The sequence below is a fragment of the Trachypithecus francoisi genome, unplaced genomic scaffold (genome assembly GCF_009764315.1).
Source record: "Trachypithecus francoisi isolate TF-2019V2 unplaced genomic scaffold, Tfra_2.0 Lachesis_group13, whole genome shotgun sequence".
NCBI classification, from domain to species: domain Eukaryota; kingdom Metazoa; phylum Chordata; class Mammalia; order Primates; family Cercopithecidae; genus Trachypithecus; species Trachypithecus francoisi.
Genome location: NW_022681458.1, coordinates 4270600 through 4294117, shown reverse-complemented (window position 1 = coordinate 4294117; position 23518 = coordinate 4270600). Strand labels below are relative to the sequence as shown.

The 23518-nt window shown below is 46.3% G+C and overlaps 1 protein-coding gene across 50 annotated transcripts in view; it reads left to right on the top strand.

Annotated features, from left to right (window-relative positions):
• The window catches only part of LRRFIP1 (LRR binding FLII interacting protein 1), a 167290-nt gene that overhangs the window by 78585 nt on the left and 65187 nt on the right, over window positions 1-23518 (top strand). For 20 of the 50 annotated variants that reach the window (XM_033229765.1, XM_033229758.1, XM_033229759.1 and 17 more), the window contains 6 exons: window positions 6688-6774; window positions 13125-13142; window positions 16909-16956; window positions 18745-18789; window positions 19947-19997; window positions 23018-23056. In XM_033229765.1, coding sequence (XP_033085656.1) covers window positions 6688-6774; window positions 13125-13142; window positions 16909-16956; window positions 18745-18789; window positions 19947-19997; window positions 23018-23056 — 288 coding nt within the window. The remainder of the gene's footprint in view (window positions 1-6687; window positions 6775-13124; window positions 13143-16908; window positions 16957-18744; window positions 18790-19946; window positions 19998-23017; window positions 23057-23518) is intronic. The other 30 variants (XM_033229764.1, XM_033229745.1, XM_033229755.1 and 27 more) reach the window with 7 other exon arrangements.

The following is a 23518-nucleotide window of genomic DNA, read 5'->3' as shown; positions in this document are numbered from 1 at the left end:
TGTGCAGCCCAGAGAAGACCCTGCAGGGGGAGAAGGGTCACTTTGGTTGCCTGTCTCCCCATCTGGCCTGTGGGCCAGGCGCCTGGCAGATGGGGCTCCCATGGAGGTGCCCCCACAGACTCGGACTCTCAGCAGGCTGTGGGGCTGGCATCGAGGATGTGGCTGGGAGAACCTAGCTGTCTTTTTAGCCATTTGTTTCGGAGGCCCTGGGGGTCATACTTGTGCTTCCTTGTGTATTTTTAGATCTCTTATCACCATACACACCACCTCCATATTAGAGGGCTGTCATATTCACATATGGTGAAATAAGACACAAAAGTGCGATTCTGGAGTCGAAGTTCGGCTTTCTAGGATTGGGACAAGGAGGCAACTTTGATAGTAAATGGAATCTTTTTTTCCCAGCCACCCCCACCCTCAAAGACTATCTTGCTCTAAGACCCAGTTCCTGTAAAACTGTCTATAGGGTCCCTGGCCAGGGTGGGTGGGATCCCGGGGAAAGGGCTGGGCTGTGTGCTCTGAACAGGAATGCTTCTGGACCAACCGTTGTGGGCGTTCCTGGGAAGCCAGGGAGCCTGGATCTTGTCAGAGGAGCTCCAGTCAGCTCCTCCCTCTGCTCCATCCTAACCCCACGGGCAGCAGCAGGAGCTGAGAGAGGACACGGTGGGGGCAGCGCTGCAAAACCCAGCAGCAGGGCTACCTTCCAGCAGCAGAAAGCATGAGTTTTGGTTTTGGGGCTCTTTGATTTCCTTCCTTCCTTTCTTTCTTTTTTAAATTTTTGCTCTTTGTTATGAAACATTGCAACCAGACCGAGCTGTGCATGGCCTGCTGCAAGCAGGGGCCCTTATCTTGAATGACCCCACATGCTGGGCAAGGAGGGGGGGCGGGGGAGGGGCTTGTGGGAACCCAGATCTGGGGTGGGACTGAGCCAACAGTTTAAAGAGCCTTGTACCCTCACTACCCAGCCTCAACAATTGTTCGCTTACAGCCATTTACACCCCACCCAGGTTTTTTGAAGACAAGTCAGAGGGAGATAATGTCACTGTACCCCTGAATGTTTTAGTACCTCAGCAGAGATAGTATGGGCAGAGAAGGGAGGCTTCAGGGTGTAGGACCCCAGGAGCAGACGAGTGTTCGCTCTTTCCCTGTTGGCTCCTGTGGGGTAGGGACAGACCAGCCCCCATGGACCCTAGTGAGGGCCATGCCAAGAAGCTGCTGTTCTAATCTCATCAGTGGAGGATCCAGCAAGCCCGGATCGGGGTGAAAGAATGGCTCAACCTGCAGGCCATTTGGGGTATGTGCAGTCTGGTCTCCTGAGTTCTCTGAAGCCCTGTGCAGGTTTTGCTTTGTATCCTAAACTCCACGGGCCCGGACTCTGTCACTGAGCTTGATCCTCTGCAGCCCAGCCCGTTCCTGTCCCCATGCTGGAAGCAGCCTCTCAACTCGCTGCCTGGGTTTCCTGTTGCTCTCCCCACCCCGTACCTGCTCCCCACACTTCTATCAGAGCCCTGTTTCTGAAACAAAAGTCAGATTCCACTGTGTTCTTAAAACCCTTCAGTGGTTCTGAATTCTTTCAAGACAAGGTTCCAGATATGGAGGCTGAGGGCGAGGGTCCGCACCCCAGGTGTCTGCACTCCTTGTCACCAGCCGCTGGTCGCTGGTCGCTGGTCGCAGCCACCCAGCTCTGCTTGTCCTGTTTCAGGGTCCGGCTTAGGGCTCCTGTCCCGCGGACACCTTCCGCAGCCCCCCAGGGTTGGGTCATGTTCTCCACAGCAGCCCCCGCCCCCGCCCCACGTTTCTTCCCCCGTGTGGTCCTCATCACATGTACATTGTCACCAGGCGCTTTGCCTGTTTCCCGGGAGACTAGACACCTAAACTGCATTTTGGAAATCCCTCCCACCGTCTCAAGCGGTGCTGAGACACCACCATGCATTGCCAGCACAGTGCGTTCCTGTGACTTCCGCGGGCCATGGTTAGCCCACAGGCTACTCACAGAAAGTGACAGGCCGTGTTCCGAAACTCTTTAAGCAGTCTGACATGGCTGTGGCCCTTCGTGAGATTTTATATTTTACAAAAGTGTCTGTCGATAAAGGATTCGTCCTGCACCACCGGAGCACTGGCACAAGGTGCCCTGATCCCTGAGAACCCGCATCTGCACAGTCAGCACTCTCCAGCACTCTCCCCACTGTCTGTCATCTGCTGTGCCCTGTCAGCCTGCTGTGCCATTCTTCACAGTGTCTCTGTTTGGGGAAGAATTTTGTCGAAACTCTGCAGATTTTCTTTTCTTTCTTTCTTTTTTATTTTTTTCAAGACAGAGTCTTGCTCTGTCTCCCAGGCTGGAATGCAGTGGCGCGATCTTGGCTTACCGCAACCTCCACCTCCTAGGTTCACGCAATTCTTCTGCCTCAGCCTCCCGAGTAGCTGGGATTACAGGCACCCACCACCACACCCAGCTAATTTTTTGTACTTTTAATAGAGACAGGGTTTTACCATGTTGGCCAGGCTGGGCTCAATCTCCCAACCTCAGGTGATTCGCCTGCCTCGGCCCCCGCAAAGTGCTGGGATTACAGGTATGAGCCACCACACCTGGCCAACTCTGCGGATTTTCTTTCAAGCATCTTAAGCGAGTGGCAAGAGTTATTCTGTGGCTAAGTGTGTAGTTTTGTGTTCGTGAAGATGGTCATGCATGGGGGTTTTGTGCCAGTTTAAATGCTGGCTCATATATTTGTTGATGTTTAGTCAGGCAGATTCCAAGAATTGCCTGTAAACTAAGTTGCCACTTCCGGTATTGCCAGCACTTTGTTTTCCACATATGAGTCACATGAGGATCGTAAGGGTGGAGATGTTCTAGAAGGCGGGGGTTGCAAGGATTTGGAATTGTATTCAGTGACAAATGGACTTCTTTCTGAATTCTAATGTAAGGTGGAGATTGCCATAGTTGACCTGTCCTGGAGGTGGGCGCATGTCCTCCTGAGGAATTGATGCCATACCATGGTTTATCCATGGGGTTCCTTTGTCAGCCCAAGCCCATGTGCCTCCCAGCAAAGGTCATGTTTTTTAGTCTTTAAATGTCATTATCCCCAAGTGAGGGACAGGGTAGACCTGTTAGGCCGAAGGCGGGCCATGATGGGAACCTTTTCCTTGGTGGAGGGCAGGCCCCCAAGAGCACCTGGTTCTGACATTGTCTTGGAGTCTGGCGAGTCTGGAGGGGGGACGCCTGACAGGGAGCCCCCAGGTGGAATACTGCATGCTCAGGCAGGCGAGCTCTGCAAGGACCTTTGACCAGACCCAAGCAGAGCTAAGCTGGAATAAGGTGGGGAGCTGGGCAGGCAGGCAGGGAAGTGGGTGGGCGTGCAGGTGCCTGGGACCCCACTCAGCTCACAGAGATACTCTCCCTGTGAGAGCAGGAGTCACCTCAGACCTCCTCTCCTTCTGTTATCTGCTAGTGTGTAATAAATATCCACAATTCAGCGGCTTAGGATAACACATAGTTATGATCTCACAGTTTCTGTGGTCAGGAGTCTGGGCACATTGACCAAGCGCAGTGGCTCATGCTGGTAATCCCAGCACTTTGGAAGGCTGGGGCAGGCGAATGGCATGAACCCAGGAGTTTGAGACCAGCCTGGGCAATGTGGCAAAACCCTGTCTCTATAAAAAATACAAAAATTGGCTGGGTGTGGTGGCACCTGCCCTGTAGTGCCAGCTACTTGGGAGGCTGAGATGGGAGAATCACTTGAACCTGGGAGGCGGAGGCAGTGAGCTGTGATCACGCCACTCCAGCCTGGGTGACAGAGGGAGACCCTGTCTCGAAAAAAAAAAAAAAAAAAGAGCCTGGAGTCAGCCCCACTGGGCCCTGTGTTCAGGTCTCACAAGGCTACAACCAAGGTGTCGGCCACTCTGGGGTCTTTCTGGAGTTCGGGCCCCTCTTCTGAGCCACATTTTTGTTGGAAGAATTCAGTTCCTTGTGGTTGTAGGACGGAAGTCACTGTTCTGCTGGTGTCAGTCAGCCAGGGGTTGCTCTCAGCTCGCCGAGGTCCCTCCTACTGGGCAGCTTGCTTTCTCAAGGCCAGCAAGGACACTCTGACTTCTAGACCGTCTTTTAAAGGGCTCTCCTGATTAGGGCAGGCCCACAGGATAATCTCTCTTTTGAGCAAGACAGTCAACTGATGAAGGATCTTAATTATTATTTTTTAATACTCTTTGCCACGTAATACAGCCTAATTACAGTGGTGTCATCCATTATGTCCATGGTCCCACACACTCAGTGGGAGAGGGGTATGCAGGGCAGGTACACTGGTGGTGGGAGTCTTGGGGACCAGCCTACAATTCCACGGTCCCACACAGTGGGAGAGGGCTATACAGGGCGTGTACACCAGAGTCTTGAGGACCAACCCAGAATTCGGCCAACTGCCCTTGTCTCTCCCTCCATTCCCTTCTGGTGCCCTTCTTTCCCCCAACCCTTTCTTCTTTCTTACATCTCACCCCTCTGTTCCCCTTCTTCTTTCTGTATGGCCTCCCTTCTCTTTTCCTGGCCCCTCCTCTCTGTTCCTCCGCCCCCCAACCCCCAAGCTGGTGGGCTGTGGCTGCTTTGAAACCTCATACCTGCTCTGAACTGACTTAGAAACTGAGCCAATGGCACAGAGCCACCTGCCTTACTAGGAAGGGCTGCCCTTGGCGTGGCATTGGTCACTTTGCTGGCCCATTGGTAGGGCTGTAGGACGTTACTCTAATGCCTTTCCTTCTCTGTCTCCTTCCTCTTTGCTAGATCTTTGTATAGACCCAAGAGGCCTTTCTTTTGTTTGAGACAGGGTCTCACTCTGTCACCCAGGCTGGAGTGCAGTGGCACAATCACAGCTCACTACAACCTCAACTTCCCAGGCTCTAGTGATCCTCCCACCTCAGCCTCCCAAGTAGCTGGGACCACAGGTGTGTGCTACCACACCTGGCTAATTTTTGTACTGTTGGTAGAGACAGGGTTTTACCATGTTACCCAGGCTGGTCTCGAACTCTTGACCTCAAGAGATCCACCTGCCAGGGCCTCCCAAAGTGCTAGGATTCCAGGCCTGAGCCACCATGCCTAGCCTGGCCCCAATAGGCCCTTCACACCATGTATTATGGTCTTGGAAATTGAAAATGGCAACAATGTATCAAATTCTTGATGCAATTGTGATTTTTGACACCCCTTGATTTGAAAGACATGGGGTGGGTTGATAAAGGAGCCAAGTGAATAGAACAGATTCCTCATGAGGACACAAGCCAGGCAACCTCAAGACGACAGATCGAGTATGGCCAGTTTGCAACTTAGATTAAAATTGAGAAAGAAGATACATCTGTAATATAGTGTAAGTCTAGGATGGGAGAGATGGATGTCCCTGTCAGGACCACCCCCATGCCAGGAGCTTGCTAGCCACCTCGGAAGTCCCATTTTAATATTATCTAGGAGCCAGTTGTGGTGGTGCAAACCTGTAGTCCCAGCTACTCAGGAGGCTGAGGCAGGTTGCTGCAACCCAGGAGTGCCTGGCTGCAGTGAGCTGTGATCACACCTGTGAATACACACACACTGCACTGCAGCCTGGGTGACAGAACAAGACCCCATCCCCAAAGGAAAAAGAAAAAAAAAAAAAGGAAGAAAAAAAGGAAAACATTATGCAAGACGTCTGAAAACTGTGTTTATAGAACCATTGGTGGAAGGATTCCAGACATATTCTCAGGAACACTTAAGTAGAAAGAGGGTGGGGTTTATTTGATACCAGAAAACCTGCATTCAGTAGTAACATGCCGTCGAGCTTACTGGGTTGCTGTATCACATGAAACGGTGCATACGCATGCAGTTTGTAAACTGTTTTGTAAGTCGTTTGTAGAAACAGTTCAGATGCCAAGCTCGATAGCATCATGTCCATTCCTGCTCAAGCATTTGAAACGTTCTCATAGAGCAGAATGTGGCAGAAAAACTACAAGTTGAAAAATACTTATATGGAGGCTAATATTTTAGTGCAAGGAAGGACTCCAACAGCTACAACCATTCTGCTGTGATCTACATTGTGTTGGGAAAAGATGGACTCCTGGCACGGCTGTGTTGAAGGGGAAGCTGAGAGTGCGTGTGTGCTGAGAAGTGACTGGATGGGAGTTCGCTGGGATTACAGTCCCAGCTCCATGCCAGCCACCCCTATGACCTCAGATGGGTCTGGCAGCTTCTCCAGGCCTCCACTTTCTGCTCTGTAAAGCGAGGGATTGAACTGGAAACCTGGAGTAGCATCCAGATGTTAACACTCTGCTCCATGCGTCTGTCAGAGCTCCAGAGGGAGGCTGACTGCCCAGCCCTGCCACTTACAGGCTGTGTGACCTCAGGCAAGTTACCCTCTCTGTGCCTTAGTTCCCTCATATTTAAACTGGGGATGGTAACAGTCTCTGCCTAATGAGGCTATTTCAGGGAGTACATGGCATCATATCCATAAAGCTCTTAGAATAGTTCCTGCCTAGCATGTGGTAAGGGCTTGATAAATGGTAGCAGTTCTTATAACGACTATTTCTGTTGCTCGTGACCACCCTTTTACTCTATTAGTCTGGAATTTATTGCTGTATATCTGTTAAACTCTGAACAAGATTTTCTTTCCGCATCATCACTGCTGACCCTCCACTGGGAAGGTGCCTGCTGCTCAGTCCTCTAATAAGATATTCTGTCTGTTTCAGGCGGAGGCCCGGCTCGCTGCAAAACGGGCGGCCCGCGCGGAGGCTCGTGAGATCCGCATGAAGGAGCTGGAGCGGCAGCAGAAGGAGGTAACGTTTGGGACTCCTTATTGGGTCTTTTCACAGTGATTTCACGCGTTCTGGGCCCAGCGTGCAAGGGCAGGCACCTGTTGCTGCAGATGCACCTGGCTGGCTCACGTTGCTCATGGTCGGAGTGCGTTTGTACCTGTGACTTCTGCCCAAGGTCAGGCCGGGAGTGCACATAGCTAGCATGGATATCAGGCATGCCTGCTCAGACCTGCTGGCTCCTGAGAGGGGCTTAGAAGCCTCTTGCCTGTGAAAATCGTCGTTTCCAGCTGCAAGGAGCCAAAATGTTCAGGGTCTGAGCTTTAAGTTCTAACTGTTGTACTAGAATCTAGATTCTCTGGATTAAAGTAGAAAAGCAGAATGGATTAATGAGTTTTTAAACTGGTCAAATTGTTTTGTTTAAAAATATGTCCCCCGTGGTCTGTACCGTGTTGGTCACACATGGGCTCCAGGTTTCAGGATATCTAGAGCTCCTGTGTGATAGAGAGACAGGAAGGAACACATGGATGAAGCAGGCAGGGAAGAAATTCCTCCCTGGGAAAATGGCTAGTAATGTGTTGACACACCTGCTCAAGCCATTTGCAAGTTATTTTCATCGTCTTGAGCTGGAGCTGGGAGTCATTTCCGACAGCATGAGGGTTCTTTAACTCACAGTTATGGTGTGACCTTTTCTATGACCTCAGAGACATAGAAGCTGAGACCCCACTCAGTCCATGTTCTCCCATGGGCCATGCCCTGGGGCCAAGGGACCATCCACACCCGAGCCCACCCCCAAGGGCTTTTCTTCTTAAGAATATTTGAATTTATTTTGTTAGACAGAAGTAACCAGCTGCCTTCCCCAGGGTTGATTTTCTTGTTTGGCTTACATAGCCAAATGTAAAAAGGCGAGCCAGTGTTTAAAACCAGTAAGATTTCCAATAAAAACCTGAATTTCCAGATTCTCTTACGGTGGTTGTAGATTCCGCCACATTCCCAGCAAAGACCAAGCTGGCCACATTCCCTGCAGGGTTGGGGCCCTGCCGCCAGTCGAACGTGCTCATTGCCCTCTGCTGCCAGGAGTTTGCTGCTCCGTGTAGAAACCTGCATGCAGAGGCTGGGCAGTGTCAGCGAGCCCTGGGAACCGTCCTGCACACTCAAGCTCTGGTATCCATAGTGGTGCCAGAGGCCACTAGAAGCAATAGTGCTTTTATTCTGAACTGGTTTTTAAATATGTATATGTATAATTTTTTTTTTTTTTTTTTTGAGATCAAGTCTTGCTCTGTTGCCCAGGCTGGAGTACAGTGACATAAGCTCCGCTCACTGCAGCCTCTGCCTCCAGATTCAAGCGATTGTCATGCCTTAGCCTCCCGAGTAACTGGGGTTATAGGTGCGCACCACCATGCCTGGCGAATTTTTGTATTTTTAATAGAGACGGGGTTTCTCCATGTTGGCCAGACTGGTCTCAAACTCCTGATCTCAAGTGATCCTCCTGCCTTGACCTCCTGGCCTCCCAAAGTGCTAGGATTACAGGCGTGAGCCACCACACCTGGCTTAAATATATATATTTTAAATGACAATTTCAAGTGCTTTTTCACACTGCCCAGTATCAGTGTCTCTGTAGAAATGTCTGTTCATACCTCAGCGGACACTCTCAAGCTCCTTGTGTGCGGGACACTGCTGGCCCCTTCCGTCTGTTTTAGAAACCTAATGGCAGCAGGTGGGCAAGGTGGTTAATTTGGTGGGCAGTGGCCACTGTTTCTTAGGACACACCACTGTGTGAGCGGAGGGCTGCCTCTTTCTCCAGAGCCAAAAGCCACTCCCTCAGGCTAATGCTGGCGTTCTGAGGCGTATCTGATTTTAATTCACTTCGCCTGGCTCTCCAATAGGACCTCAGTCTTTGTTTTTTTTATTAAGGTCGTAAAAGAGTTGTAAAAAGAATTTCCCAAAATATTTTGTTGTTCTGGCAGGTTTTGCACAGTTGATGGGATTTTAAGGCCCCCTGCCCTGTTCATAGTTCCCGTGTCTCAGCTCTGTTGTTACAGCAGAGCCAAGGGCCCAGAGGATGCAGATGGTCGTGAAGCTGTGAGTGGGCCCTACTCGGCCTTCATGATGGCATCCGTCATCCTTTCTTCATCTTTCTCTTGTACAGTAGATGTAACGAAAGTTACTTTCATCAAGAATACAAACCTAGGATTTCTACAAAATCAAGGTGAAAAAAGAATTATGTAGTATGTACGAACATCTTCCAAATTAAACATTTAGGTAAAAACATATTATATCTTTTTTTTTTCTTTTTTTGAGACAGAATCTTGCTCTGTCGCCCAGGCTGGAGTGCAGTGGCACGATCTTGGCTCACTGCAACCTCCCTCTCCTGGGTTCAAGCGATTCTCCTGCCTCAGCATCCTGAGTAGCTGGGACTACAGGTGCCCGCCACCATGCCCGGCTAATTTTTTGTATTTTTGGTAGAGATGGAGTTTCACCGTGTTAGCCAGGATAGTCTCCAACTCCTGACCTTGTGATCTGCCCGTTTCGGCCTCCCAAAGTGTTGGGACTACAGGCGTTAGCCATTGCACCTGCCCCATATTATATCCTTAATTATGGATAGAATTGATTTAAATATATACATATTGATATAAGCAGCTTGTTACAAAGTTGTTGGGCAAAAGTTCTTGATTTAAAAAATAACTAAGATGAATTAAGGCAAGCAATCATCTATGTGAATGGCCTCCTTTAAAAGCAAAGCATCCCTTTATTCCTTTGATACAAAGGAAGCCCTTTTCTGTTGCATTTTAATTGTACAACGTAAGGACAATCTGTTGCTGGACTCCCGCATCTCTGTTGTAATATTCTAAGCCACACGAGAAGAAAAATAAAAAATAAGCCGGGCGTAGTGGCGTGCACCTATAGTCCCAGCTACTCAGGACACTGAGGCAGGAGCATTGCTTGAGCCCAGGAGCCTGAAGCAATGATCGGGCCATGATTGTCCCTGTGCGTAGCCACTGCACTCCCGCTGGGGCAACATAATGAGACCCCCATCTCTTTCAAAAAGTCAAAATATAAAAAGTAGTTGCTACTCCAGGTGGGAAACCAAGTCTTGGGCATTTAATTTTAGTATCGTAAAAAGGGGGTGCAGAGCAGCTGTCGCTGATGCCTCTGATGAACACAGGCTTTGCAGAGAACATCTGATGAAATCTGGGAAGTCTGATGTCAAATGCCATAGTTTGCCCTCTTCAGCACGTGTACAGATGTCATTTGCTTAGTCGATCGCATTCAGACAGCATGGTTTTATCATAAAGATATTTCAGGGGGCCACAGGGGTCAAAATATCTCGTCCTATTGCAAATTCGGTGGAAAGTCCTCCACCAAGAGTGGTGGTTTTGGTCTGTGCTCTCAGACAGCCAGGACCAGAGGAGGGGATGGTGTCCCTTGCAGGCAGCACCTTTGGCCAACGTTACCTTTTGCACGGTCTTCTATGGATCTGCAGTCTCAGCTTCCTCATCACTGATGCCTGCACCTCTGCCCTCACGACTGTGGCTTGCGGCTGTGACACAGGGTGGGCGTCGTGGGCGTGGCTGCAGACTCCTGCCTGGGGTTGGTCACGGACCAGGACCCAGAGCCACCCAAATTTACCAGGTTGTGGAACGAGAGCCTGGGAAGGTGGGAGACGTGTCAGGAGGGGCAGAGAAATGAACGTGGCCAAGATGGTGAGTGAAGACACGGAGTGAAGCAGCTCTACGGAGGGGAAAGCCACTCTTCCTGGCAGCAGAGGATGGATGTGACAGACAGGAAGCTGCCCTGGGAGACGAGAGCGAGCCGAGGAAGGGCCGGCCCAGTCAGCCCAGCGCAGCACGCGTTCCTAACGACGGCAATAGTGCCTTCATGAATTTAGGGTCTTTGCAAGGTGATGACATTCTTGTTTAAAGTGTATGTCTGCTTCTTCAAAAGAAGGATTGAAAGATCTTAAATAAGATAGATGTGTATTTTGTTACTAGTCAGAGAAGCCTGGGGTTGGGATACATCTCAGGGCCCCTGCCGTGCAGCAGAGGTGGGCTTGGGGCTGTCACCTACCGTCGGTGGTGGGCATCTTCCCGAACTTTACAGGTGAGGAGAACAGGCCTTAGGGGGAGACACAGTTTTCCCCGAATCCAAGAAAATGGCCAAGCCAAGGTTCAAACGCATTTGACAAGACGCAAAGCCTGTGGTCTTCCTAGCACATCCCTCTGTCTCGAAATCAGTTCTGCAGCCAACAATAAAAACAAGTAACAAGGCCGGGCGTGGTGGCTCAAGCCTGTAATCCCAGCCCTTTGGAGGCCGAGACGGGCGGATCACGAGGTCAGGAGATCGAGACCATCCTGGCTAACACAGTGAAATCCCGTCTCTACTAAAAAATACAAAAAACTAGCCGGGCGACGTGGCAGGCGCCTGTAGTCCCAGCTACTGGGGAGGCTGAGGCAGGAGAATGGCGTAAACCCAGGAGGCGGAGCTTGCAGTGAGCTGAGATCCGGCCACTGCACTCCAGCCTGGGCGGCAGAGCGAGACTCCGTCTCAAAAAAAAAAAAAAAAAAAAACAAGTAAGAGTGGAGGATGGAGTGAATCCGTGGACCATGGGGTTGAAGTTCCCGTTGAGGATGCTGGCACCCACAGCAGAGAGGGAAATAGAATGATCCACATAATCCTAGTCACTTTCCAAGTGGAAGCATGCCTTGAAAAATAAAGTTCTCCTTGGTGCGGAATTTGAGGCACAGGAATATGAAACATAAAATAGACAATTTTGTTAGAATTTTCTATAAATACAGAATCAGTAGCCGTTCACCTAGCTGTGTTTTTATATGATCCGAAGGGTGGGGCAGAGGCCAGGAGGAGTGTACCCATGTGTGCACGCACGCATTCGTGTGTGCATGTGTGTGTATGTGCACTCACACATGAGCATCTGTATATGCATCCAGAGGGAAGAGTGAGTCGAGCTGGTGGGGTCTGAGCTTGCACGTCTTGGGGCCATCTTCGGGCGGTGCCTGGAGGATTTAGGAAGGTGCCTCACACTCTTCTTTGCATATCAAGTCTCTGGGCCTGGCTATTATTAGAACCAGTTAACACAATTGGAGGTTATACAATCTGGTAGCTTGGGGCACTGGCATTTTAAGTTGTTGATTAAGGGGAAATGAATACGTTTTGGAAGACCCGTGTTTAAAGGGTAGGGTTGATACTTTGGTGTAAAAATTGAGAAACCTGATCCCTATTTTCATCTGGGTCAAAAGCCATCTCACTGGCATGCAGGCGTTTCTGAGCAGGCTCAGGGTTTTCTTGAGGGGCCCGCTGTGAGAACACTGAGAGGCGCAGGAAGCTGACCGGGGTTGGTGTCCCCCAAGGGAAGCGTGGAAGTGGTTCTTTTCAGCACACAAACGGCGAGAACCCTCCACAGCTTACTCTAGCTGCATTCCAGGGTCTGGTTAAAAGGATATGAGCTCTTTTTTAGTGGATTTGTTAGGGGAGAATAATGTACATATTTTTGGGAAATTCAAGTGAACCTTGAACTTCTTAGGGAGAATCTACACTGATAGAAAAAAATGGTGATCGGGGTATCTCTTTTCTTTCTACTGACTTGATACACATTTTGGTTAGAGATGCTGTGTTTCTTACAGTCATATTGTTGGATATAGTCACATGTGTTCCCCCATATAAGACTAGAAATGCCAACTTCTTGGTCTCGCAGTTTTGGCAGTGCCTTCAATAGTGCCTGATATGATAAATGTCTTAATGAAGAATGAATGAAAATGAGTAGCTATCTCAGTTTTATCTAGTGATTACTACAAAATTAAGAGAAACCTCTGAAGCAAACGAATGTGTCAATGTATGATAATAACCTCTTTTAGGAAGATTTCTGTTACATTCAAATGAACACTCCATTTAGCTGGAATTTTCCTGTTATTCTGTATGTGTCTGTGTGAATCAGAACATCAAAGCCTCTTTCTTCATTATTTGTGAATTTGACCAGTTAACTTTCCAATTAAGTTTCTGCACTTTTTGGTTAAACTTTTATTACTTACTGCAAAAGGAAATTTTGAATTAAAGATGAAGGAAGAACTTTTTCTTATTGATGGCAATAGGTTATACAGACTTCTGTATTAGAATAATAGCAGTATTTTGGGTAGAGATTCATGTGGCTATGCCCCTATTTCCCCGATGTATCTAAAATGGAATGTAAAGTAAGTGATAAAATTACAAACTCTTGTCAGTGGGACCTCACGTGTTTTCTTTTTCACATTTTACTGTTATTCATTGTGGCTTTGATTCATATGGGGAAAACCTTTCATTCTGATGTTACAGCTTCTTTAATTGGATTTTACATTTCTTTTTTCTTTTGTCCTTCTCTGTAGATCTATCAGGTCCAAAAGGTAGGCTCTTCTTTATTTTCTAACTTGCATGTACTGTTTTTTCCTTGCCAAGGGCCTGGTCACCTTTCAGAAATAACACCTTGCACTGAAGATACATAGAAGTTCTTACTGTTTATTTTACTACTTTGTGTATGAATTTGTTTGAACATTCTGCCTAGATCCTCATCCTACCCCACTCAAAGCCACAGTCAGACACATTTCTGTGTGCTGAATGCTTTTCTCATCTGCATTTTCCTCAAGAAATTTAAAAATTGTTTCTTTAAGAAGAAAAGTAATTGTAAGGCAAAATAAAATTATATTTCAGAATTTGGATAGCCTCCTGAAATTATGTATTGAAAGAAAAAGATGATTTTATTAGAAAACTTAAAAAATCCATGCAGATTACCACATACTGAGAGAGTATTAGATATTGACTTAAAATTAAAAGTCTGAGTAAAAAGACAGTGATGATATAAAATAAACCTGCCATTCATCCCTAATGCTCAGAGATCATAAAATAACACGCCTCTCTGTTTCCTAGTATTTTGTAGAAGCAGCTGAGGTTCAGAAGTAAATACACTGGGCAGGTCGGACACAGAAAATAAAGACAACCAAGTCAGTGATTCAAGATCTAGCAAAAATGAAGTCAGAAGTGAGCGAGTTCCTTGAGAATTTATAGAATTTGTATAGAAGGGAGTCTTTCCCATAAATATAGTTTGATACTTACAACATCTCTGATAGTTTCCTTTTATAAATTTATTTAGTTTCTAGATGAACAACAACTGTATTTTTCTCTTAGAGCGGATGAGAAAATCAGAATAAGATCACTTAATTTCGGAGGTTAGAGCACACAGGCCCTTGGAATGCACGGGTGGTCAATTTAAGACCTGTTGTGTTGGATTCCTGTGCTGGCCATCAGAACGGATCACCTTCCCCGCGGGCGCCCTGCACTCTGCATAGCTGCTGTCCGGAAGAGTGCAAAGAAATTTGTTAAGTAGATGCCAGAATCTCTTGTGCTTGGCTAGTGTTTCCAGGGCCCAAGTGTAGAAGTGGATATTGCAGCTGGCGTTCCTCATCGTCCTCAGAGAGCCTCGGGAAGAACTGGACACGTGCAAGGCCAGGCAGGGAGCCCTGCCTGTGACTGACAGCAGGACACTCTCATCCAGAACCTGGAAGAGGGGCTCTGTCTGGTCGTTTCCACTCGCATTCATGCCTTTCTTTTGCTAGGTCACGTTGTTTTGTTTTCACTAACGTGCCAGGGATACATTGTGAAAACTTTTGTCAGAATGTGCATTTGTGTAGAATGTGAAGCTAGAAGGAGCCCCGGAAATCCGCAGTGGAGGAGCAGAGGCACAGTTTTATGGTAAAGGTGTGCCCAGGGAAGGGAAGGCTTTCCTCATCGCTGAGATGTCTGGGGAGGAGAGGAGGCGGCGATTGCTCCTCCGGCCCAGCCAACTGCTTTGGGGAACAGTTCCTCTGGGATTAAAGCTATTTCTGAAAGTAGTGCGGCTCCTGCTTCCCTCCGCATGGCTTCCGGCTCATGGTAGTGATTGACATTTGAAATGTTTGCCCTTCCTGGACTTTGCTGTGCTAGTGCTGCTGGCTAACCCAGGAACTACTAGTTAATTGCACTTGCTGTTACTAGGGGCGTTCTCTCCCCAGGAATGACATGAAATGCAGTTACAGTAGCCACTTACAAGACCACCCTGGCCCGGCGCGGTGGCTCACGCCTTTAATCCCAGCACTTTGGGAGGCCGAGGTGGGCGGATCACGAGGTCAGGAGATCGAGACCATCCTGGCTAATACGGTGAAACCCCCGTCTCTACTAAAAATACAAAAAAAAAAAAAATTAGCCTGGCGTGATGGCGGGCACCTGTAGTCCCAGCTACTCAGAAGGCTGAGGCAGGAGAATGGCTGAACCCGGGAGGTGGAGCTTGCAGTGAGCCGAGATTGCGCCACTGCACTCCAGCCTGGGCAACAGAGTGAGACTCCGTCTCAATAAAAAAAAAAAAAAGCCACCCATGAACGAGGTGAATGATTTTCAATACTGGTTCTTCATCATGAAAAGAGCAAGACAGAGTGTGCAGATATAATGGGCAAAAAGAAACCTATGAAAACAGAAAAACTGACAATACAGATTTCTTTTGGAATTTAAATAATTTTATTGTGAGTTTATATAGCCCTCATCCTTCTAAAAACATATTTTGCTTCCCTCTTTCTAGCTGAGCCAAGATGGCATCATATTTTACTTGTGAAAAATCGGGAACTTGACAGGTGCTAACATTAATTGAATGCAAAATAGCTTTAAGCTGATGCATTTCCCTGACACTGAAGTTAAGACATGACTTTGGGATATGTTTGCTTTTATTTCCTTTCTGAATTTATATTCCAAGGGAATGACTTACAGAAAAAGATATGGCTCGTGTCCTTTTTGTAGGAGAGTTCAGTATTATTGAATTTTTAAAAGCATTTTAAATTCTCCCTCCTAATTTTTGCTCTTCCAATTTTCTACTTACCATCATCTCTAAGAGAAAGAGGTAAGACCATCTGAGAACTGCGTATTTTTAAATCTGACCACACTTCGAAATGAAACTAAACCAAACATAGCAACAGCATGTTTTGGTTATTGTAAAATAATTTCAAAAATGGTCTTGTATGTCTAGCGTCTGATTTTTTCTCTTGATTATCAGATTTTAATGTATAAAGAGAAAATTCACATCTGTGTTATAATATGGAAGTTTGGTTAGTTGTTTCTTGATTTTCTTACTGGAAATTAAATAAAAAGGAGAAAAGCAAAACCCCATTATTTGGGCCCATGACCTGGGTTCCCACCTACCTTTGGGATTCCCCAATTCAGTGACATCAGTAGCCATTCTGAGTCTGCTTTTCTCATTTTAACTTGGACCACTGAGCAAGATAAAAACATGGAAGTATAAACTAAAGCAAACTTGTCCAACCCACGGGCCACATGCGGCCCAAGACGGCTGTGAGTGCAGCTGAACACAAATTCATAAACTTTTTAAAAACATAATGAAATTTTTTTTGCAAATTTTTTTTTTAGCTTATCAGCTATCGTTAGTGTATTTTATGTGTGGCCCAAGACTCTTCTTTCAGTGTGGTCCAGGGAAGCCAAAAGATTGGACACCTCTGAGCTAACGTCATCTCCAGACATACGTAACTTGTGGGTCTGCGTATTTTTCTTCTGTACAATGACCTCTTCTGTGGGTGGCAGTCATCTCTCCGTCCATGCTACAAAGACATCAAAGTCTGAATTCTCATGGGCCTAGACTCAGCATAGACATCAGGCAGCTAGAACAAGTGTCAGCACACAGTTTCTCGCCTTCTTCTCTCAGTTTCCCTGAGGTCCCAACACAGGAATGGCTCTGAGCTTCTGCTTCTCTTAGATGGTGTTTTATTCCTTCATCGTGTTTGCTTTGAAGGCATGAGCAGCCTGTCCGAGGGGACGTGAAGGCTGCTGGGCCGGCTTTACTGTCTTGCTCTCCGCCGAGGCCCTTCGTCCAGGGGAAGCTTCGTCCCGGGCTCTCTTTCTTTGCCAGGATGGAGTGGGTGGGGAGGATCTCTCTTCACAGCACAGCCTGCATGACTGCGCGGGTGGCGGCTCCCTGCATAGAAGCCAAGTGTGTTGCTGACTGCTTTGCCTTGGCGTGTTACCTTCACCGCACGGCTGGACGGCGGTTTGGAAATGCATGTCGGAACAGTGCCTTAGACAACTGCCTTTTTAAGAAAGTTCACTTCTTGCCTCATTTTTTTCCCCTTCTGTCTATAGAAATATTATGGGCTGGATACAAAATGGGGTGACATCGAGCAGTGGATGGTAGGCCTTGAATATAATTTTGTTTTTACTCTTCCCTCCCCACTTGAATACAGTGTTGAGACTTAAATGGTTTATAATGTAATTCTTATGTAGTTTAACTATGTAGATAGATTCCTATTGCACCATAATTTAATACTGAGAGATTTTCTTCCGGGGATTTCTGCATCTGGTCTCTGATTGTTTACATCCCCAAATGCAGCCTGCTTAGAAACAGTCCTGGTGTTGCCTGTTCAGTAGCCACTGACTGCTGATGTCTCCTGGCCAGCGGTTTGGGGAGGTCTCCACTACCACAGCCACCCTGATCTCCTTGAGCACAGGGCCCTCTACCAGGACTCAGGCTGGGCATGCGCCCCTGGCTTGAGAACTTTCCAGAGAACATTCCCATTGACATCGCAGCTCACCAGACTCTGGTTGGAACCTGAGAGGTACATTATGCTCCATTTCCTTCACTCATGATTGCGACCAGCTGCCCCATCACCCTCATTTAGACTTTATCTGCATTTGCTGTTGGGTTCTCTCTTCATCTTGTCCGCTGTGCCTGCTGAAACCACTGGTCTTTGGTAAGAAAATTCCTTTACCTTCTCAACCTGCTTCGTAGAACAGCCCCTCTGCCATCCTGTGAATGGAGGGCTAGCTCGCCCCGATGATACTCAACCTGCTTCGTAGAACAGCCCCTCTGCCATCCTGTGAATGGAGGGCTAGCTCGGCCCGATGATACTCCTGTCTTTTTGGCTTTCTCGGGAAGCAGCAGCACCCACATAGGGAGGCTGCGGAAGGGGGATAATCTCTGTGCTTTCCACTGGTCCCGAGAGAGCATGGCCTGGCCCTTCTCGTTAGTTCATCTACCCGAGTCCTTCCACCTCTTCCTGTCCCTTTTGCTTTATTGCCTGGCCCCGTGGACTTCATCACATGCTTGTAGCATTTGAGAACCTGGTTAGGATGGAAATGTCCTATTAAATGTTTCTTATACATAAAATTATCTGAGGAAAATCCACAATTCTTTCCTAACATCTTACATACTGGGTATAAAAGAGGTTATCTCTTCAAATATAAAGAGCACACACTTACTCTATTGGAAATATGATTACATTCAGCCTAGGCAAACCATCATTTTAGGCTTACATGACATAAATGTATTTTTGTTAAACCTTAAGACATTTTTGTCCACAGGTATGGTGATAAAAGAAAGAGAAAAAAAGAAAAGAAAAATTTAAAAAATCTTAAGACATTCTTTGAAGTTGTATCATTGTTTTACATACCACTGAGAAAGAAAAAATGCTAATGATAACTGAACAACTTGGATTGTAAGGTACACCCCAGCTTCAGAGATGTCTAAGTGTGAAAACCCATGTGTGTCTTAGAATCCACCATATATAGTAGAAAGAGTGACATCCTTTTCGGATATTTTGTGGAAATGATTTATCTTCTGATTCCTGAAGAGAGTAAGGTTCTGAAAGTAAGGGGAAAAGCAGATTGATTTAAATGGACCAGATGATAGAGGTTAGAAAAAATTAAGGCCCAACTTCTGCCCCAAACACTGTTTTTACGACAAAAATGAAGTATCCCAATTATTTTTGTGCTTAAGAACCTCCCACCCCAGAAAAGAACATTTTTACCCACTGGTTTAATTGAAGCCTTTAAACGAAGGCAGAGAAAATATTTATTTGACATTTAGATCAGAACTGCTGTGTTATGTTGCAATGGGACTACCTAAGCTTTTTTAAAGCACTTTTCCTGTGTCCATCTGTCTCTAACCTTTTCATACTGTTTCCTCCATTATTTTGGTAGGAAGACAGTGAGCGCTACTCTCGTAGATCCAGGAGAAACACATCGGTTAGTACCGTGTTCATTCATTACTTAGGCAATTTGATTGAATTCTAATTTCTACTTGTAGTGGCTGAAGTATATATAATATGTATAATAGCTTAATGATGATATCATCCCTTAAAGAAATTAACACTATTGATGATAGAATACTGATATTATTACCTAAATAAAGACTATGAACTCAGCTTTTAGCGTTTTGACCTAAATTTGGTAAGGAGAGTGTGTTTGAGAAATTTTTGAGTATTAATATATTCATAACAACTGTAGTGCTTTTTGTGCCACTGAATACCCATAAATAATTTGCATAATAATATACACCAATGCTGTGTATTTATATTACCGGTGAGATAATACTATTTGGATGAAATTACTTTTTTTTTTTTGAAACAGAGTCTCACTCTGTCACCCAGCCTAGAGTACAGTGGTGCAATTTTGGCTCACTGCAACCTCCACCTCCCAGATTCAATGATTCTCATGTCTCAGCCTCCCAAGTAGCAGGATTACAGGCACACGCCACCACACCTGACTAATTTTTGTATTTTTGGTAGAGATGGAGTTTTGCTATGTTGCCCAATCTTCTCGAACTCCTGGGCCCAAGTGATGTGCCCACCTCAGCCTCCCAAAGTGCTGGGATTACAGGCATGAGCCACTGTGCCTGGCCCTGAAATTACTTTTTTTTTGAGACGGAGTCTTACTCTGTTGCCCAGGCTGGAGTGTAGTGGTGCAATCTTGGCTCACTGCAACCTCTGCCTCGTGGGTTCAAGTGATTCTCATGCCTTAGCCTCCTGAGTACCTGGGATTATAGGCACGTGCCATGACACCCAGCTAATTTTTGTATTTTTAGTAGAGACAGGGTTTTGCCATGTTGGCCAGGCTGGTCTCAAACTCCTGACCTCAAGTGATCTGTCCGCCTTGGCCTCCCAAAGTGCTGGGATTACCGGCGTGAGCCACCGTGCCTGACCCTGAAATTACTTTAAATCCATATTGCCCATAAGCAGACAGAGATCCACAAAGGCCATGTTGTGGGGGATCTAGACTGGTGTCCACTGAGATGTCCGGGGGCGGTGGGGTCAGTTTCCAGCATCACCCTAAGACTTGGGCACTGGTTCTTCACGTATGTTGTATGATTACTTCACGGTTGTTCTCGTCCTTTCTTTTAATAGGCTTCTGATGAAGACGAGCGCATGTCAGTGGGTAGTCGTGGAAGCCTGAGGGTCAGTAAACAGAATGATGGAGTTTGCATGGCACAGTTTCTGGTCCAAGCCCTTTACTTTCTCATCCCTGCATTCTGATTCCTTCTCCATTATCCCCGTGGTCTGATAGTCAATACTTAACTGATGAGATGCTTACTTAAAATCAAATCAGTGGGCAATGTTTCTTTGTTGCTGTAGAGAGATTATTAATATGCATAGGCACGCTGGTTGTTTCTTTCTCCCGAGATGAAGTCGTCTTTTTTTCAATACTTATCCACATCACAAAGCTCCCAAGCCTTGATTAGCACAGTGGGCTCAGCACATTGGTGTTCCACAGGAATGCAAAGGCGCATCTGCCCTTCATTAAGTCTGTATCCACTGACACACATGCTTCTGGTAAAATCGGAGCCTCTATTAAAGTAGCTGTAAGTGAATTATTATTGAGCAGTGTTTTCACACAGCTGCTATAGACTGCCTGCTGAAAACTTGGACCAGGACTGGATCCATAAGATCTGCCTTCAGCCGCTTTTCCTTGTATCAGTTATAATTAGATCTCTTCACCACTGATAGGCTTAATGGTCAATCAACACAAATATGGACTTTTCCTTAAACATTCCAGAAACCTTAATAATTACACTTGAAAAAAGTGTGAGTTTTGGGGGAAGTAAAACAGAAAAACTATGTTTTGCCCAGTGCTTTAAGTCAGTGGATTAATCTGAGCATGTCAGTTTCTTTTACCACAGGATTGAAATTGCATCTCACCACTAGTAATAAATAAGTCTCAAAGCAGCCACTCCGTTTTATTAATCCTTAGGGACCCCATAGAGCTGAAGGCTTGTTATACTTCACTGTGACAAGTAAATCCTATTACTCCTTGACTTATACATGTGCTGAGTGTGTGTGTAATTTGGCCGTTTGTAATGATAAAATGCAGAGGTGAAACCTGGTTGCTGTGCTATGAAGCAACTCTGTTCTTGTCACTGTCCTTGCAGTGCCAGAAGCAGATCTGTACTGATTTTGCCAAAAAGCTGTGGTTCAAATGTGAGGCCCACCTGAGGGCTTCCTTGCTGCTTAAAACCTTCTCCTGAGATGCAGCCTCAGGGATGCCATTGTAACTGTTAACCTCAGGACACTCTGACACCACTCACCCAGGAAGAGGGAAGATTTGTGGACCCAAAATATAATAAATGCAAAACTCAATTAACAAAGTCTGTAGACAAAGCCCAGATATCATATCTGTTGAGCAGGCCCAGGAGAAGCTTGAGTCCTTGAAACCGGTGAAGAAAATGCTGTTTCAAGGATGAGGGAGAGTGACCAAGAGAAGAGAAAACTCAGACTTAGCAGCATAGAGGATGTCGGTGACTTTGGCAGGAGAACTTTTAACAGAAACGTTGAGGGCAAAGCCTGGTTAATATGTGTTCAAGAGAGAATAGGAGGAGAGAGACACAGAATCCCAAACTCTCTCTCAAAATGCATCATTTTCAGAGCCACACCCTCCCGAAATTATAGGCAAGAGGTACGCACTTACATTTTCCTGGGAAAAGTACGTTCACTGTCTTAAGATTCTCAGAGGGTCTCCTGACCCCAAAGAGCTGAAAACAATTGCAATATGAACGAGTATGATGGTGTTATGTAACAGCATTCATTTCATTTTCAATGATTTTTAACCAGAAATAAGTTACATCTTTCTGCTGGACACCACTCTTTGCCAAGATATCAAGTATATTTGTTTTTTTTTTTTTTTTGAGACGGAGTCTCGCTCTGTCACCCAGGCTGGAGTGCAGTGGCCGGATCTCAGCTCACTGCAAGCTCCGCCTCCTGGGTTCACGCCATTCTCCTGCCTCAGCCTCCCGAGTAGCTGGGACTACAGGCGCCCGCCACCTCGCCCGGCTAGTTTTTTGTATTTTTTAGTAGAGACGGGGTTTCACCGTGTTAGCCAGGATGGTCTCGATCTCCTGACCTTGTGATCCGCCCGCCTCGGCCTCCCAAAGTGCTGGGATTACAGGCTTGAGCCACCGCGCCCGGCCGTATATTTGTTTTAAGAGCTGAAATTCCCTATAGGAGATTCATCATTAGGACAGTATGTAAGATGGGGAGGAAGTGGATGGGATTTTCGTTTTCAGTCACATGACACTTTCCCATCATGTACTTGATCTAAAGAAATAGATTCCTCAGAACTTAAGAACTTGGATCCTGGAGATGAGAGTCAAACCTCCTAATGTTTATAGGCACCAAACAAGCCCAGAGCGGTGAAGAGGCCTGCTTGGGGTCACAGTTCTTAGGAACAAGGCCAGTGCCTGCTGCTCAGAGGCCTGGTGGCCTGCGTGCCCCCCGTGTGCTGGGTGCCCTGGGCTCCATGCTTGCCCCTTTGTACCACTGAGCAGGGCATTCCCCAGAGTGAGGACTCTCATCTCGCTCTATTTCTATGCAGGGTCAGTTTTTTACTGTTTTTATGTATTTTAATATTATGAACTTTTTACATTGTTGATTCTAAGATCGTATCTTTTGTTTATTGACTCTGAAAACACAGGCCTTCTTCATTTAACTAGAAAAGATGATAAACCCTAGAAAAGGTGGGGAGGTGATTTATACTATTCTGGCATTTGTATGGATGCCGCCTCAGAAAATCTAGATTTCGGATTTTCTAGAATTTCTAGATTTTAGATTTTCTGGAAAAATCTAGATTTTTAATTTTCCCTTTTGAAAAACTGACAACAATGTGTCTGTTAACCTTTTCCCTTATGTAACTAAAATGGATTATGTAGAAGAGGAAATAAGATTTATCAGACTGTTTCAGACTTCCTGAATTATAGCAACCTTTTCCATGGAAGTTTATTTAATGCTACTGGATTCTATGGTAGCTACCATTCTGACATAATTCTTTTTGTAAGTACATATTAGATCCTAGAGATTATGGGAAAATGTATTTTTGTTAAGATTTTAAAGATTGCTTGTATTTATGTTTTACTTAGCTTTTAAATTTACTTTTGGCAACTCTCTTTTCTGTTGTTTCTTTTTTTCTGCTATCTTTCTTCTGACAGTCACAGCCTGACTTGGAGTATGGGGGTCCCTACGCCTGGGTGAGATGGTCGGATATGCTTTGCTGTGTGACCTTAACTGTGTGGTGTGACGTATAATAACCTATGCTATTTCCACGAATCTCATGGGTGCTTTTCTGAAAAACCAAGTACATGTTTGTCTCCAGTTTTTGCCTGGGGGGCTGTGAGGCCAGGAGGGCAGGCTTACGCTGCCCTGCGGAGTGAGCAGTCTTCCTCCTGGGGCCTCCAGGGTGCAGCCCTGATCCTGCTGGAGGGGAGGAGCCCAGGCATCTGTGCGTGAACACTCCCTCACCAGATGGCCTTTGAGCACCAGCTGTTTGCCATGCCCTGTGTTAGCAGCTGTGTATACCAAGATGAAAAAGATAGTGTCTGCCTTCAAGGAACTCAAATCAGATCAAGAATTCCCAGAGCCTCTACATTTCCTTTAAAAGATTAAAGGTAAAGTCATTTTACCTAGTGAAAAATCTATTATTTTCCAGTCTA